The sequence below is a fragment of the Amblyomma americanum genome, chromosome 7 (assembly GCF_052857255.1).
Source record: "Amblyomma americanum isolate KBUSLIRL-KWMA chromosome 7, ASM5285725v1, whole genome shotgun sequence".
In the NCBI taxonomy this organism is placed as follows: Eukaryota; Metazoa; Arthropoda; class Arachnida; order Ixodida; family Ixodidae; genus Amblyomma; species Amblyomma americanum.
The window spans coordinates 9,133,338-9,151,359 of record NC_135503.1 but is presented as its reverse complement, the minus strand read 5'-3'; the positions used below and the strand labels follow the sequence as shown (position 1 = coordinate 9,151,359).

Sequence of the window (18,022 nt, the reverse complement as noted above, 5' to 3'; positions counted from 1 at the left end):
GACCGTATTAACTCTTTCCTTACTGCGAAAAAATGACCGCTCTTCAGTGTTTCAAAATAAAAATTATTTCTACAAGACGTGCTAAATGCACTGCACACTGTGATACATCAAACTGTAGCTTACTGATTATACTTCCGAAAGAAAAAAAAGCGCAGTTTCGTGTGCAAAGCTTTTAGAAAATTTATTGATTAAATATGTTGGTAACATGAAAAAAGAATATAAGCAAAGCAAAAATAAGCCGCTGCACTGAGCCAGAAGATGATTACAAAACAATTTTTTAAAATTAACAAGAATGTTTACTTGATTCGAATCAGTGTGAAAGCACGGATTTGCGCTACATAGCAGATGATGATGAGCAGGCAGTGCCGCGGAACGGAGCAGATGGAAGTTGATGAAGACTATGTTCTGCAATGCACAGTGCGAGAGTGCGCAGAGCAGTTTAACACGAGGCGTGTTTGGCTGCGGCGGTAGCCTAGTGGTCTCGCACAGCGGCCTTTGAATTTGATCTGTTTGTGTTGCCATGGGTTTGACTCCCAGTCATGGACATTAATGCGACTTTTTTCTGCCTCTTTTTTTCTATGCTTCCGAGGTGCACATACAACATACAATTTTGCTAGGCTCTGAACCTCCGTATTAGTGCTTTCGCATTAATACACAGAACAATGCACATGTTCCTAGCTACCATTCTTGCGATTTTCAGCTGTGTACATAATACACTGCGCTTTGCGTGGCCTTTCAAGTTTAGGCACTGTGACTGCTGTGCCATTAGAGATTGCAGTTGTGTAAGGACGTGAAGTGGAGGTAGATGTGGGATGTGCTGCACATTACACTTGTTCTTATTTCTGTTCTTGTTTTTTTTTATATAGCAGAGGTTGTAGTTCCTCTTTTTCTCCTTTTTCTTTTTTCACTGGGTAGTGAATGGGTTCTGTGGGTGAAAGGGGGGTGTGGCCTTCCTTGACATCATCATAATCAAAAACCTTCTGGCGCATTTGGTAAAATATCTTGGCAGTATGTTGTGAAGGCCCTCAAGAACCAAATAAAACCACTCCCATCATTTAGAAATAAAGTGCACTACATAAAATACAGCGTGAATGGTAGCACGAAACACATGCAAGTACAACATGTTAATGTCCCGGGCCTCTGAGCACAGTCTCGTAATCTAAACTCAAATCCGACCATTCCACGTGGTTCTCTAACTCACCACTACTGCTATAAAAAAAAAGGCAGCACAGACACCGACAAAAGTGCTCAGTGTAGCCTTTTGCCTTTGAGGAGCACGCGGCAAAACATGCGCCATGATTGGCGGCTGGCGGACTGCATCCGATCAGTTTCATTTTTCATGTGGCCTCCTCGCATTAGAAAAAAAAAAACTAAACAGATGGTGTTATAGAAGCAAACTAGGTGGCACAGCTTGTCCAGGAGCACAGTCTTGAATTTTTGGCAGCAGGTTCAGAGCGACGGTCATATGCGGTCGATGGCCTATGGCACAGTAAGGAGAGTTAAAAAGCTGTTCTACAGTTGGGAATAAATGCTGAACTTGAAGGTGAGTCATTCATGCCAAAGTATCAAAAGCAATACACTCTATCACTGCATTTTGGGAAGATTACTGGGCGCACTTTTTGTAGCGCTCTAAACTGCATGACAGCCACAGGTGTCAGTAAATGTTCGACGCATGGCGATACAAATGGCGTGGCAGAAAAAAGAACGCACCAGGCAGGGGGTCATCACCAAGTCTCAACACATGAGGCCAGTGCTGCAGAGTCTTGGCAAAAAACGGGTTGGTCACGCCCAAAATCACAGCGGGCCTGCACACACGCGTTCACAAGTGTCACAAATGTTAACACTGCAAACATCCATACACTAAACATTATAAAACTACTAAAGTGCTGGACGATGTTGCAGCAGTGCAACGGCAGCTAAAAAGACAGCCTTTGCTACAGGAGAGACACGCAGTGCAGGAATAACGTGAGCTATCTGAAGCAGTCAGTCAGCACATCAGCCTACGGACTCAGCTGCACTTTTGGGCACATTGCGTAGGACATCCTCCATGTAAAATATTGGTTAAATAAGTTAATGAATAGCACTAGTGCAAAATGCAGCTAAATCGATAAGATGGATATTCAGAGGAATAGAGGCCTTCGTTTCTGCTTTGCTAGGAAAAATGCTGAAGAAGAAAAACGAACTCAGTTTAAAGCATGGTACATAGTGTGTTCCTAGAGGCCAAGTTGCTCGTGACGGCGAACAAATTTCACTGAGCTAATTGGTTGGCCAGTCAACATGCGTGCACTCTGCATAGACAAGGGCACGAGTGCAGAAAATGACAGGGCACAGCAGTTTACTCTCTTATGCACCTTTTTCTTTTTCGTCATCAATATGAGTGCCATGTGGCATTCATATGCCCACACGGAAAGTTGCAAGCTTCCTTATTATATCTGTTGAGTTGGGTAATGCATTGGTAAGGCGCACATTACACTTCAGGCTATCTTCAGGTCCAGGTGTCAGGCTGACCAACATTATGCTGATCTTGTCGGTTGCAAACAATGAACCATGTTGAGAACAATGAAGTCACCAGTCACACCTTCCGTCATAAAGACAGAAGAATCCCCTTAAAGCTCTGTCTTTACAACAAAAGGAGTGTCTTCAAATCAATTTGCTGCACCCTTCAGCAAGGTAAAGGGCAAGCTGTGCCTGAGCACTGCACTGCAGAAGGGAACAGAACACTCACGTTTCACTGATTGAATGACAGCCATGATCTCTTAAAGCACTAGGCAGAAGAGGAACCTCAACAGAGGCACTAGCGTGGGATTGCTTGTACGCTCGACAAGACGGCAACTGAGATCAGAAACGAAGGCCTGGCACCTCTCAAAATGAGCTGGAAGATGCCAGGCTTCCGAGTGCCCTGATGCATCAATGGGGCTAGTCAGCCTTTTGCGAAAATAGCCAGGCCTGCAAAGGGTCAGCAGAGCGGGCTCAACACGTACAGCTAAGCTCAAAACACTAGGCTTCATCAGCTTGTGCTTTGGTCGCAGGTTTTAGCACACCTAGCCAAGTTAAGATGAATGTTATACCAGGTGCTTTCCTTTAATCTGTACAGATATTTTTTAAAAAGCAGTGAAAGATGTGACGATACGGTCTGTGCAGGTGCCTTTTATGGCATAGTGGACATTTATATACACGGTAGCAGGTAGTTAAAAGACGATTAGTTAATAACTACTAACTAATCAACTTTTTAATTTCCACCTTTAGTGCACAATATTATACGATGGAATCAGAGGAATTTAAAACTGTAAAATAACCCAGTTTTTTTTTTAAATTTTTAAATAACCATTGTGGTTCGAGATATAAGAAGTCTAATTATACACAAAAAACGATACCGCACTGCAACCAAAGCAAGAGATACGCCAGAAGTAGCATATAAGAAGGCGTTTATCTTACTGTACTTTAGACTTCAGAGGTCACAAAGCACTGAGCATGGCCAGCATTCACACATGCATGCATGCATGCACATGTAAGCAATTGTGCCCTTCAATTTACACCCACAGTAATCACAATGCAAAATTAACACTGCCGATCAGACACTGTCTTCGATGGCATGACCTGAGGTGCACCACAAGATGCAGCACTCGCCCTGCCCCTCTGGCCCATGCTCATTTCATAGTCATTTTACAGCAACAATAACACACCTTCCACTGCTATAAACATTACATGATCCAATGGCAAAAGTGCCAGATAAATTTTTTTCCATCACAACATCAAATTTTAATGCAGCAAAACACTGATGCACTGAGGTAAACAGACGATTCCACTAAGTGTACTAAGAATATATAACAAACCATATAAAATAGCAGAGGAAATTGCAACATCAAAAGCCATGAACAACCCTGATTATATTGATTATGGCAAACAAATTTCACTGAGCTAATTTGTTGGATGCCACAGGCGTTCATGCATTGCGCTTGCTTCCATTGGCTGCTAATTTTGTACTCCTCCTGTTGTCAGCCAAAAAGGTCTGTTCATGGCAAGCACGAAAAGGAAGTTGACATTCCCCCAAGCTGCTTGCCAGTGACAACAGCGCATCACTCACAGGCAGGGGGATCCCGTGGTGTACTCCTTGAACTCGCTATCATGAATTGTGAAGAAAGGCCGGTAGTCTGCACAGTACCGCAGGGGCCAAACAAGACCAACCAAGGCAAGGACAGTCTCTGAGCACACAGCAGGTGATGGTGCCATCACAACTATGGGCTGTAAGAGAACAACGCACTTCAGCAAAGACTAAAGATGCTGCACTTCGTAGTGGCACACGTGATCAAAATATCCATCATACCAATCAATGCTCACAAAGGTGAATACATGCTAGCCTTCACTACCTGGATGCAGTGACCTGATTGGCAGAAGTCGTTTTTAAGCAGCGTTTGAAGAAGCCAAAAGTGCATTTTGGTGCAGAAGAGTGAGCGTCTGGTGCAGATTATAGATATACATGAAACCAAAGAAAGTATATGTATGCTTTCTTTTTTTATCATTGATCACTGGGATATAGATAGTTGTAATTATTTCTTCAAGTGAAAGATAATGTAACACAAAGTAGCATAAAAGACAACCACATGCCCCAGGTAAAATCCCTACCCATGACCTCACATCTCTCGTCACATGCTCGATAAACTGAGCTATGGCAGTTGGTGCCCCCCCCATCTCCCCCAAACCATATATCTATATAACAGGTGTTTCTTTAGCCAACAGACATTTTTTTTTAAGCTATAAAAAAATACATCAGTGCAGGTGGTCTGCAAGGGTAGACTTTAGCAAGATGGGCATTCTACCTGTGATAAAGTGCAATTAAAAAAATTAGATAAAATGAATTAATCAGCACTTAATTTGTTTCATGGTGCAAGATTATATTGTAAAAGTTGTAAAACAGTATATTATATTGTAAACACATTATATTGTAAAACACTGAAGGTGAGCTCAGTGTCGTGGTTCCATTTATTGGATCTTAAATACACACTTCCGAAAACTTAGTTGGCTTTCCCAAGTTATGTGTATGCGCACCACACGCAACTGCCTCTTTTTGATAGGTCAAAGACGAGAACCCCAAAACTGACCCCCTCTGAGAACTTTGCGGTAGCATGCCTTTCCCCCACTTTGGCTGAGGAAGGACGTGCCATCAGTGAATATTTGTGACATGCGCATATCCAGCGTACCCTTGATCCACACCACACAATGACCAGAGTATATCCCTGTGTGCTGCAGGCCTGTTTCGCTTCTCTGTTTTCATAACGTGGGCTAACAACTGGGATGGTCAGCATGGTAACTTCCTGCATACCGACCGATTGAAGGATTCTCATCTGCTTAGGAAACTCCCCCCCCCCAGAAAAAGCAGAAGACAGCAACTACAGTAAAACTTCGTTGATACGTTCCCAGTTCATACGACTTCTCGGTTCGTACGCTCAAAATCGCGGACATTAAAAATGTCCTATAGAGTTATTTTTCCCAGTTAATATGTTCCCGGAAAACACGACTTCCCGGCTACTACATTTAAAAATTTCGACAAATTGTGGTCGTACAATATGTTTATTGACCAACCGCACATGTGCAAATATACAAGTGAGCCGAACGAGAGGGCACGCAACATGTTTTTTGCGACAGCTACCCGCCGTGGTGGCAGTGCCTCGATGCGACGGGGCAAAGCACCACCACCAAGAACAACAAAAAAAAAAACTGCGCGCTAGCATCTGCGATGGCTGTTTCTGCGGGGGCGCAATATAAAGAGGAGAAACGCTGGGGTTTCTTAGCGGCGCATAAAGGAAAGGAGGCGAAGCTTCTACGAACGACAGCGATGCGCTTATATACGAACGAATGGGCCGGGTTAAAAAGCAATCAGCCACTGCAGTGGCTTTCCCACAGTACTTGGGTGCAAAGAGGCGAAGCGTCTGAAAATGACAAGGAAGAGGGATAGGTTACTTTCGACACTGCCATCGACGGACCAAATGCTTACGAATTTCTTTTCGTGCTAAAGACAGCGCGAATGTGGACTGAATTCAGCCAGCACTGGAATGGGATCTGTTCAGCTCTTCTGCCAAGAAATGCAATCGACATTGGGTGCGTTCCAATACCTCCGAGTAGACGGCTACTTAGACGTCTAGCAGGACAACCGCCATCTTTGGACGCGTTCCATTTCTCATGAAGCCGTCTAAGATGACTGCTTTGCCAAAGTCAACATCGATGCAGGCTAACTTGCTGTCTAAAGGTGGCAGAGCTGATGTACGCGGATGAGCGAGTCGCGCTCTTCGCGGGCGTCGGACTGTACCCGGAGTATAGGAAAGGAAAAATGTGTCATTCCATTAAGTTAATTGGTATGCAAACTAGTGGCTAATTAATCTTCGTGGACGTGCGATTCCTAGCAGTGAATCACGCAGGAGAGAATCGCGCGGTTGAGAACCTTGCTACAGCAGTGGACGCTGTAGGTCTGTTTACGTAGTCTGACGATGCCGGATCTCAATTAGCGCCTTGATTTTAGGGATTAATACTCGTCGCTGTCGTTGGGTTCCTCGACGGGTGTTAAGACGGCTGGCGTAACGGTTAACAAATGTATTTTTCTGTTGGTGTATTAGCAGCATCAACTTTTCGCGTACATTCATTTTTATCTCTACAGTCTCCGAACAAACACACCGGCATGCTTTCATACAGCAATACGGCAGCAATCATACATAAAATTGTTCAAGATCATCATCATGGTGCTCAATAGTGAGCGCACAGCAAATCTGCCCAACAAGATGCTAGTGTAAGTAAATGAAAATACAGAATACTGAATACCAAGCTTCCCTCTGTCACCACAACACTTTCAGTAGCCTAGTGACAGCCTATGCATAGCTACACCCAATAAGTGAATTATAGCCCTGTCACAAGGGCAGTTTTAATGTCCATTGAATCAATGGACATAGAACTCAATAGGGATCGGCCAGTGCCAGCTCAAGGGCCACTGAGAAAAGCCTCGCACCCACTATATACATTGAAAAACAACACATAAAAACTCAAAATGAACAAAAATACCTTTTTGACTTAATGGCAAAATTTTAGACTACATTAGCCCATTCACAGGGTAATTTTTACTCGGTAGTGAAAATTACAGCTCTGCAGAACGTGCGCCGGTCAGGTGTAAACAAACCGATACTGTTCTCGTTGTGCAGCGTCGCGGTGTTCCGCTTCATTTCCCTTTTTTTTTTGCAACAACCAAGACCAAGAAGTGCCCCACAAATGCTGCAACAACAGTAGCTATGCACACGACAAAGACGGTCACAGATCTGCGGCTGCTTCGCCAGTGAAAAGTGAATAAACAAAGCGTGCATCGCCGTCCATTGTCACATTACCATCGCTGCCTCTAGATTGTTCTGAACAGTGCACTATTTGAATAGCTTTTCTTGAAAAAGGTTTCAATCGAAATAGCACTTCAACATTCGGTTCATTTTACTCAGCTTGACTTTTTTTTTTTCAATGTTGCTACCCCTAGCACCATCTGTTGGATCACATGCTCACGACTCGCTCAATAATCATTGAAATTTTCCACGTGGCAGTGGTGCATCTGGATGGCCCTCGAAAATTTCGATGGCCATTGAATCAATGGGCATTGAGATTTCCTGAGTGATAGGGGTACAACACCCAATAATGGAGGCAAAACTCACCTCTGATACCAGTACCAGTTCCCACAGGAGTTGCACATGAGACAGCAGGGGCATCAGACACCTGCATAGACAGAGGGATTGTTTAATCCTGCAGTTTTATCTTGTTTCCTTCAATGACTGCATACCTCCTAAAGCAGTAGGAGAAATTGGATGCACTAAGTTGAGTTGCTTTATCACTGTTTGCTGCATGTATAAAAGTGAATGGCACGTATGTACTCAGTCTCTGTGGCTAGGCCACACCTCCAGTAATCACAGAGTCCTTTTCAGTCTTTACGCCATGAATTTGGATCCGCTTTTTTCACAAGACTTGGCGCTCTCTGGGGAGTGGGCGAAAACTGGTTGAAAACAAACTCACTTGGGAGACGCAGGCACGATTCGGTTCTGTGAGGTGCATACTGCACCCGTGAACCGGCTAGTGTGTGCTTGACCTTGACAACTGTCACAATTTATCGCTTGCACCTGTCAGTACCATGAACTGCGCATGCGCCGTAGCAGCTGGTGGTTTGTTTTCAACCGGTGGAGCTGGAGGAGGAGAGGCATGCATAAGCCATTTGAAAAATGCGGATTGAATGGTGCAAAGAAAAATGCTCCATTTCAAAATCCAATTTTCTCAGCAATAAATGCGTTTTTTTGCTACTGAACAACATAGCCACAAAAAGTCAACCAATCTATTTTTACTGGGAACAAGAATTGGGTGGAGTTGTCCTCAGTGTCACTTTAAAGCCAGTGACACATGCAGCAAGTGGGTGTGGTGCACCCACCGAAAGAGGTCCAGCTCGTGTACTGAGGGCACGGGGTCCAGGCCTGGCTGGCAGCTAACTGCGGGCATGCCTAGGGTCCGGCCCAGGCCTTGCAAGTGTGGGATTCGAGCCTCCAGAGACACCCCGTGCAGGGGTAAGCTGAGAACACGGCCCGGCACAGGAGCGGGCCAACTCTCCAAGTTCCGCACAGCTGCGCAGCCACAGGCAGAGCCGATGAGCAAATGCGACACTGGTGAGATGCAGAAACGGGAACACCTAACGAAGGACAACAACACTCAAAAGGCAAGTGCCGTCGACAAAACCTGTAAGGAGCACAAAGTGCTAAAAAAAAAAGAGGAAAAGAAAGAAGACACCACAGGCACTGACAGCCAGCTGTTTATCCCTGTGAAAGCTACATGAACATACATTTATCACTCTGTTTACTGACTGATTTCTCACAAAGTCAGACAGCCGGAAAAACCGGACTTGCCCAGCACTGCAGTGATACCCTGAATCGCTTCTGACGAAGGACCTTAGCGTTGAACTTGACGCTGGTTAGAGCGTACGAGCCTTGAGTCGAACTCTTCACTTGGAAGTGAAACACGAACCACCTTTGCAGGCTGAGGTGTTCGAAACTGGGTTTGCCCCCGAAGGGGTGCAGCGGGGTTTGCAGAGCCTCCTCCAAGCACACACCCCTGAAGAAGCCGGGCGCCGGGCCGTGGGTAGCTTGTACCCATTTTTACCGGTGGGTGTCTGGCGGTGGGTTTCGAACCAACCACCTCCCGCAGCCGAAGCGGACACCCAGACCACTAGGCCACGACTGCGGTTGCAGCTAAAAGATGCAAATGCAGGAGCAAAGAAATGTACAACAAGGATGAACAATGAGGAAAAACTTTTTACATGTTTTTGTCAATAATAGTTCCTTTATTTTTTGTTGTTTCCTTTTTTGAACATGAAATTTTGCCTGCTGGTCACAATATTTTCTTGATGCTTTGGAATAAATAATCAGTTTAAGTGTAGAGCTGGTGGTGTCTCCTTTCTTCACCCTTTGTGGTGCCGCTTGTAATTTCAATAACAAAGATCCTTCCACATAAATAGAGTATTCAGGCACAAAGAAAGCCAACGCATTAGTTTCACAACACAAAACACCAAAGCTAATTTGTTACAGGCATGCAAAAAATTTCGCAGCAAGAGTCACAATGGCCAGAAATAAACACCAGAAGGATTGTGAACCACTTTTTACGTCAAATATACGCATGACATTATAAATTAACAACAAAAGTTGATGCTCTTACTGGTGACAAAATCTGACTCCATGAAAATGGCACGGGAAGTGCTACCAAGCTGACCGTTCTAGCTATTAAGGTATGTTGTTGGGCAAGTTGGTGACTCATTATTATGAAGGAACACAGAGCAAAAGAATGGGGACACAAGAGAACAGTGCTCTTGTGTGTCTGTTCTCTTCTGTCCGGTTTTTTTGCTCTGTGTTCCTTCGTAATGTTCTATGCTAGGGGTTCTCAAACTTTTTGCCTCAAGGAACCCCAACAGCCTTCAACATGTGCCAAGGACCTTCCCCATTCCACCACCCCCCCATTCCTCATCACAATATGTGGTCATAATCATCACAGTCTGTCGATGCTGCTTGTGATATGAACCCTTGCTTTTTTCTCTGCTGTTTCGTTTACTTTTGTATATATTTGTTTGTTCTCTTGCTTTCAGCAATTAGTTCTTTATTCAATGCATGCCTCTCCTCCCACTGATGTTCAGACTTCTAATCCCAAGACAAGAATATACAAAACTATTCACAAGACAAACTTCCCCTGCATTTGCACACCTGATTGGCTGGATTATGCACAGAATTATGTGACACCTTTCCCTGGTTATCTGCCGCTCCCCACTTCAACATCACAGCGGCATCAGCGTTTTTTTTTTTTTAATTTTGACAGATACTGGCTTTTCGGCACATATGAGCTTGCCAGCGGCAAAACTTCAGCCCAGTGCCACCGACGCCGTCGAATTGCCCAAAGGAGCATCTGAAGAGATCCACACGCTTCCTTTTTGTTGTACTGTCTGGGCTCGGCTAGTTCGGAGGTGTGGCCCACCCTTTCAGTCGACGCACACGAGTGCACGTAACACGCGTCGCCTTGTGCGCCATCCCCCTCCCAGACGATCTTGCCAGCGTTCTAAACATAAGTGCACTAACGCAGCTGCTTCACTATGTGCCCGTTACTAGCGCCATGATGGAAGCGCCGGAGCATAGCCTCCTATATTTTCCATGCCTGGGCATCGGCTAAAAGGCGGCTGTTCAAGCAATATCAAGGCCACCAGAGCCTTTTGCAGGCGAAGTGCGAGGAGGTCCAGAGAGGGCTCACTACCCGCCAATGGGCGTGTGTTGGTGGTGTGCGTGCATTTCAAACTCCCTGCCCAAAACGGGTTGTCTGTGATGCGAGTCCCTCATCACGGCGAGCAGCAAAACTAAGTTTGCCGCGATAAACCAGACGATGAACGAGGTTTTAGGTACTCTCCGATGCCAGCACCTCATCGTGGCGAGCACACTCATTTATCGCTGCATGCCTACTTATGGCGATTGCCGCAAAGCAGCACTCGCAGCCTTGATGAAAAGTCGGCATCCGCTGACCTTGGCGCCGATGACCAGGCATGGAAACTATAGGAGGCTATGGCGGGAGGCCACCGGCGCTCCCGAAAAACATAAACACACGGTGCCGTTACTGGCACGCTGCCAAGGTCAGTGCTGTGGACGGCATTGATGCCGATGGCTCGAAACTGGGAAACGAGCTAACGCTCTGAAATTAGTTTTAACAAAGCGGGTACTGTGTCTACTTTGCACACACTTGCCAGAACTGTACCAGAAATGGAGTACAGGCCAGTGCGGGTGCTCGCAAAACCCACAAAAGCAGCCTGCGGAACGCAGTTTGAGAACCCCTCATGACATTTGCTGCGTTTGCTAGTCGGCATGCAAATTTGCCTGAAACAAAGAAATCACTGATAGGTGCAGCACAGATTCAGAAGACACTGCGAGTTTGCTATGTACATAGTGCCTTTTGGGTTAAGTTGTGCTGCCTTTTTACAGTGCTTCCTTCAGGATGCTGGACAACCAAGTTCCTCCAATGGCCCACAATGCTGGGTAAAAGGTGCCAGGGGAGAGACAACTTCTACCAAGCTCCTTAAGAGGATCCCGAAAATTCAAAACCAATCATGTCTACCTTTTTAGAATACACTAGTTATATTCACTGCGCAGTGTGACCTTCCTGCAAGGATGATAATTTGTGATTATTTGTGTGCAAATAAAATTTTAAAATATGAATCAAATATTACTACGAAGAAAAAATGGCTTTGAATATTGTATCAAATATCTGCCGTCAGAAAAAAAATTTCAGAAAGAGATTTATCTATTTACTTACTTTTTTTTCAGAATAGTACGTAGTCTTTGCGACCAAAATTAATCAGAACCAGACCAACTCAGTACCACACAAGAAAAAAAAACGATGTGCACAGAAATGTATAATGCTTGCTTCAACAGTATTACTGGTGTACACCTTCAGCAAGGATGGCAGCGCTTGCGGCTAGTGATGTTCCTAGTTAAAATTATCCAATATTTGACAAATTATGTTCGAATAAATCAGCTTCTTTACTACAGAAAAGCAGGGGTGCATGCTTCAACCACTGAAAGAAATCAGATTAAAGCAAGAGAAATTTACCAATGCCAAATTACTGAAAGTCACCTCTATGCTCAATGCTTATTAAGTATTTACTCTTGTACAAAAGGAATAGATAAACATGTGGCCTAGTGCTTTAAGCATCCACCTCGTATGCAGGAGATGCAGGATTCGATCCTTAGTGCCGTCGGGTACCGACCCGTGATACAATGCAAAGAGGCACAGTTTCCCGTAACAAACAGGATTAGCCAAATGGCCTTGCCATAAAATACTGGGTCCATGCTTAGTTCTCCTGTGAGCATAAGTGACTAAATATTCAAAAGAACACTGAAAGACCCAATGAGCTAGAGTAGTTTGTATTGGTGCCAAAGCCTATGGGTTGCATGCTACTCAGAGAGGCAGGACTCATGGCAGAGTAAATTCATTTTTACTTCCACTGCACTGCTGTTAAACACCGTGAACAGGTACACCAAAAAGAAAATCACAGAAAACTACGAAAACAAGACATACACACCAGCCTCAAGGCTAGGCTGACCCGTGCGGAAATACTCCTGTGCTATGAGAGAGAGAACACGGCTGAAGAGGCCCACCAGGGGTAGCCGTGTGAGCACCACGAGGGACTGCACAGAATGAAAGCACATGCAAGGTCAGTTACAGTTCAGACCTCATTCAATCAGTAAGGCTGGCCACATAGCACTGAGAGAAAGGTAAAGGTTTGCTTGCAAATTACATACTGCAAGTAAGCAACTTGCCTTTTGGAAATAACCCCTGCGCACATTAGGGTCTTTGACCTGACGAAAATACACGCAGCCATGGAAATAGACAGGGTCAGCTTGCAATGCCGGAGCCACAGCTGCATTGTAGGCCACCAGGGCTGGGCAGAGCGGCCTCTGAGGGAGGGCGCACTGCCGGATACGGAAGTGAAACTGGGTGTCTCCCATGCAGCCCGAGTTGGAGTCCGGGAAGGCCAGGTAGCAGATGCTGCTTTTCTGCAATGATCAAGGCAGCGGGTTGGCCATTCTGAAACAACACTTCAAGGCTTCTCATACTGTCTGCACCACACATCTTTCTATTCCTTTTTACCCCAAGTAAATGAATCCAGCAACATCATTTGTATGACCGGAAGAAATGAAAAAAATAAAACAGTAGCCCTGTGGCTATGCACCTCAATAATGGACATAAGCTCGTGGGCGCGGAGGTGGCCACATTTATTTTGCTGGACGACGGGAACCGATGCAGCGAGGCCAGGCCAGCTGAGGAACCAAGCATCCGAGCTGCTTGCCAACCTTGAGAGCTCTCTGGCGTTTGATGCTCGCGCTCCTCCGAGCTAAGCGTTCCAAGCTCGCACTCACCAACGCGGGAGGCACGGTGACGCGATGATGATCGCTACAAGCTTGAAAGTTCAATGCCTGGCCACAGCAGCTGCATTTCCATGAAAGTCAAAATTCAAAAAATACCAGTGTACTGAGATTATGGTGAACAAAACCATATTTACTCACATAATGGACATACTTGCATAATATAGACAACCCCTACATTACTCATTAAATTAGGAAAAAATTTTAACCGACCACAGTTTTTCCCAGCATAATACATGAAACGCCCTAACCAGCACCATTTTTTTTCAGCAAAAGAAAAAGCATTAATTATGAGAGTTAATACAGTTGATCTGAAAACTTAATCTGAAGTCCACAATGTCAGAAAATCATGTTAACATAAGGTCTGTTCGATACGCCTGCACTTCGTGAACTGGTTCTCGCGGTGCTGCGCTTCGCCATTCGTTTCAGCGGTGCAAGATGGCGCCATCTGCACAACGTCATTCGTTTCAAAAAGATGCAGACGTTGTGCAGGTCTAGTTCAGGAAAGTGCAGGAAAACTGTGCACCTTCTCAATGGTTGGTGCCGAAATGGTGCAGCTGTAGCCGCCATGGAAGCGGACAATGGCTTGCGCAACGATGGCTTGCGCTTTGCGATAAATGGCGGATATACTCGAATTATTCCACTCGTCGATGATAACAGTGCCTCACACGGGCCCGCCGACTCTCATGGAACGTGACTGGCCACCCGAGAAGGCGGCGACGGAGGTGGGGCGGCGGCCCTCGCCGGCACCTTGCATCTCTCGACCATCGTGCTCTCGACAAACCCGCAACCGGCGTCTTTCCTTTCTACTAATAAAGTTATATTAGTACTTGAAGCCGGCTATGTTAACTAAAAAGTAAACACGTGCATGCAGCGCATGATGCACGTTGTTGCAGCAACCGCTTAGCATGCAAGTCGGCGCGCGCACACCTCAGTCGTGTTCAGTAAAAGAACACACGTGCGTTTCGTTTAGCTGCCGCAAGGTTGCATCGAGGCTGATTCAAGGCAACACTTCGCTGCGATGTGCTGTTTGAAAATTCTTCACGCGGTTAGGGATGTTGGCGGCCGTTGATTTGGGCGCCATGCTGCTGGCTGTAATTTGGTGGCGACGCCAAGGCTAGCAGACGACCAGGCCTGCCGTCGACCATTCGTTTTGGAAGTAGGCAGCACTTGAACTGCTGGAACTGGCGCTGCACGTTCGCGGCACCGCCACGGCACCGCTGCAGAACTTTACAGAACTGGTGGAGGGAGTGCAGGCGAATCGAACGGACCTATGGTAAACTGAGGCGTCAGTTGGTCACACATACAACTTTTGTCCATAAAGTTTCGAGACTGATTTATTTTCTTCTCTATAAATGATTCCATAAAACAAATGTTGGTGTGTATGTGTAGGGCCATCTTTTCGGGCTAACCTGAGCTATTTATGTTAATTGCTGCGGCAGCCGCTAGATGGCACTACATGTAGAAAAATACGTTGTCACTAGTCGTCTGCGCATTCCACTGAGTGAATGTGGAGAGATGGACGTCCACAGCATGTAAACATAAAATTCTGTGTGAAGCTTGGCAAGACAGCCACACAGACATATGAGTTCCTTCGTAATGCTTACAGCAACGAGACATTATCGCGGGCGCGAGTTTTCGAGTGGCACAAGAGGGAAGTTTTGGGGAGAATGTCGGTGGAAGACGATACAAGGCAGGGGCACCCTTCAACCTCATAGAATGAAAAGAACATGGCTCGGGTCAGGGAAATCGTACAGCAAGACCACATCATTACAGTCCACATGTTATCAGATGCTCTCGACAATAGTAAGACAACAGGCCACCAAGTTTTGCGTGAGAACTTGGGGAAAAAAATGCTGAATGCCAGACTTGTGCCGCACTCCCTCACACAGGACCAGAAGGACACGCGGACATCAGTGATCGCTGATTTGCTCTCCGAGGTAGAGAAGGATGCTGCATTCATTGACAGCATCACTGCTGAAGACAAAACATGATGTTTTCAATACGATCCTCAAACAAAGAGGCAGAGCGCCGAATAGCGGTCCACAAGCTCTCCAGTGTCGAGAAAGGTACGGCGACAGAAGACCGAAACAAAGACAATGCTGATGGCTTTTTTCAATGCCAGAGTTGTCACACACCACGAGTTCATCCCACAAGGGCAGATGGTGAATCAGGAGTTTTATATCCGCATGCTCCAACACATGCGTGATGCACTGCGACGCCGCCACCCTGACATATGGGCATCTGGACAATGGAGCCTTCTCCACGATAACGCAAGTCCGCACAATGCTCTCATCATGACAAAATTTCTCGCCAAGCACAGCATTACTGTACTTTCCCATCCGCCATACTCACCTGACCTCTCCCCATGCGATTTTTTCCTGTTTCCTCGTGTGAAAAGAGCTCTAAAAAGTCGCCGGATGCGGAGCGTGGAGACCATTCAAGGCACCACGACAAAGGAGCTGACAGTCCTGCCAAAAGAAGCGTTTTCCAATTGTTTCCAAGACCTCAAGAAGCGTTGGAAGCTGTGTATAGGCTGCAAGGGAGACTATATTGAAGGGATTCGATCCCGACCGCAGCGTTCGAATTTTGATGGAGGAGAAGGCCCGTGTACTGTGCGATGTCAGTGAACCCTAAAGAACCCCAGGTGGTCAAAATTTCCGGTGCCCTTCACTACGGCATCCCTCATAGCCTGAGTCGCTTTGGGACGTTAAACGCCCATAAACCAACCAAACCAATTGCTACAGACAAATTGCCATTTCTAGGCGGTTCATGAAAGAAATGGGCTGAAAAGGACAACTTTATGCCCCAAACAACAATGTGCACTAGCATGCACTCATTTCTGCTGAAAAAAAAGCCCGAACTATGAAAGTCTTCGTTGAATAGCCCGACATAATTTCACCAGTGAAAGCACGAGACATCAGGAGAAGAACACAGGACAATGCTGGACCCAACATACAGAAAGTTGCCCACTGAAGAAGAAATAAAGTGTAACAAGGTAACCAGGTGGGCTAGTTGGTGTCTGAAATACACCAACTAGCCCACATGGTTACCTTGCTACAGTTCATTTCTTCTTCAGTGGGCAACTTTTGTTGGGTCCAGCGTTGTCCTGTGTTCTGGTGTCTCGTACCTTCGCTGGTGAAATTATGTCTGAAATACACCAACTAGCCCACATGGTTACCTTGCTACAGTGAATAGCCCGATTTCCAGCCAAATTTATTTAAAAAAAATACCGCTCGATTTTGATCCCGCGAGTTCCGAAAAATATGAAACCCAAATACAATGGCCCCTGTGTAAAGGCACTCGCAACCGCAATGTAGACATTGGTACAAATGATTTGATTATATGATCACAATTAATAAAAAATCACCATAATGTATTAACTGTTCACAATAGCGAGGTTGACGCCGGAAAACCTGACTGCTAACGACGAATGCGTCACGCCTTCGCGCATATTATTAGTGATGTTTTCATCCCTTCCTCCAGCTAAACTAGTAGAAAAATACGAACGAAACATATATTTCGTTCACAGCTTCATGGCGCTTTGCATACGCAACAGATCGAGATTGGAGCAATATGTGAAGATAAGTGTCGGGAATTAAGATCGACGTTTATTTGCACTACCCCACATCTTGTAACTGCATGCAGTCGCGGGACACTATAGCCATCAATAATTTTGACACCAGAACCTGACAACGGATCGTTTCGTATAAATTAGTAATAGGTGTTCGCATCGCAATAATGGTGAATGAGGTGGGCATGAGCCGTGCATCGTAATCAATGACATTTCGAAACCAAATCAAGCAGGCGAGCGCAATGCCGATTCCAGGAAAAAAATAAGAAATGCTTCCGCAACTCAGCAGAGCTGCCTCGTAGATCTACGCTCCTGCTTATCTGCATTAAAGAACTGGTATAAGGCGTCAGCAACGGTCAGCCCAAGAACAATAGGCACACAGAGAGTATAATGACACTTGTTACGCGCAAGACATCCGAAACGATCTACGATTAAGCACACTGTTCACCGTATTCATAAAGTAATTTGAACATCCACTCACATGAGATAGAGAAGTACATACGCAACAGGTAAACTGAAACTGTCTTCAGATTTGTCAGTGTTTCCTTTGTCTCGATCGAGTTTAACGAGATTCCGACTTCCTTACCTCTTTCTCGGAAAGCTGCGCGTCACTCGGTAGCACCATCTGAAATCAAGCACACACCATCACGATCACCGCCGTCGCACTGAATCTGGAGACTGGCAAACGGCTTCGCGTTTTCGTGACTCTCACGCCAAGCAGACAAAAAAGCCTTCCGAAAGCAGGCGCAAGCGCGGCTGTTCCGGTAATCCGGAGTAAGTCGCGAGTCGCAAGCCACGGAGAGACGATACCTCCATCGCCTGGCCCAACTCCAGGTCGAAAGCGACAACACATATGCAGTGGATCCAGTTCGAGAGATTCTCGCACGCTGCAAGTCGCGGAAGCACCGAACTGTCATCTTGGCTTGACGAGCAGCTAGGAGCTGCTCCCGCTTCCTCAACGTCTTCCGCCATCTTCCCCACCATGGCAACTGCATCA

The 18,022-nt window shown here is 45.8% G+C and overlaps 1 protein-coding gene across 1 annotated transcript in view; it reads right to left on the bottom strand.

Moving 5' to 3' along the window:
• Positions 1 to 18,019, bottom strand: part of LOC144098407 (protein DENND6B) — a 45,038-nt gene extending 27,019 nt beyond the window's left edge. The window contains exons 1-8 of the mRNA XM_077631017.1: positions 17,836 to 18,019; positions 17,612 to 17,650; positions 12,846 to 13,082; positions 12,608 to 12,713; positions 8,438 to 8,627; positions 7,677 to 7,737; positions 4,085 to 4,242; positions 1,711 to 1,805 (exon numbers count right to left, since the gene is read on the bottom strand). Of these exons, the coding sequence (XP_077487143.1) occupies positions 1,711 to 1,805; positions 4,085 to 4,242; positions 7,677 to 7,737; positions 8,438 to 8,627; positions 12,608 to 12,713; positions 12,846 to 13,082; positions 17,612 to 17,650; positions 17,836 to 18,009 (1,060 nt within the window). The 5' untranslated portion in view covers positions 18,010 to 18,019. The remainder of the gene's footprint in view (positions 1 to 1,710; positions 1,806 to 4,084; positions 4,243 to 7,676; positions 7,738 to 8,437; positions 8,628 to 12,607; positions 12,714 to 12,845; positions 13,083 to 17,611; positions 17,651 to 17,835) is intronic.
• Between the last annotated feature and the right edge of the window lie 3 nt (positions 18,020 to 18,022).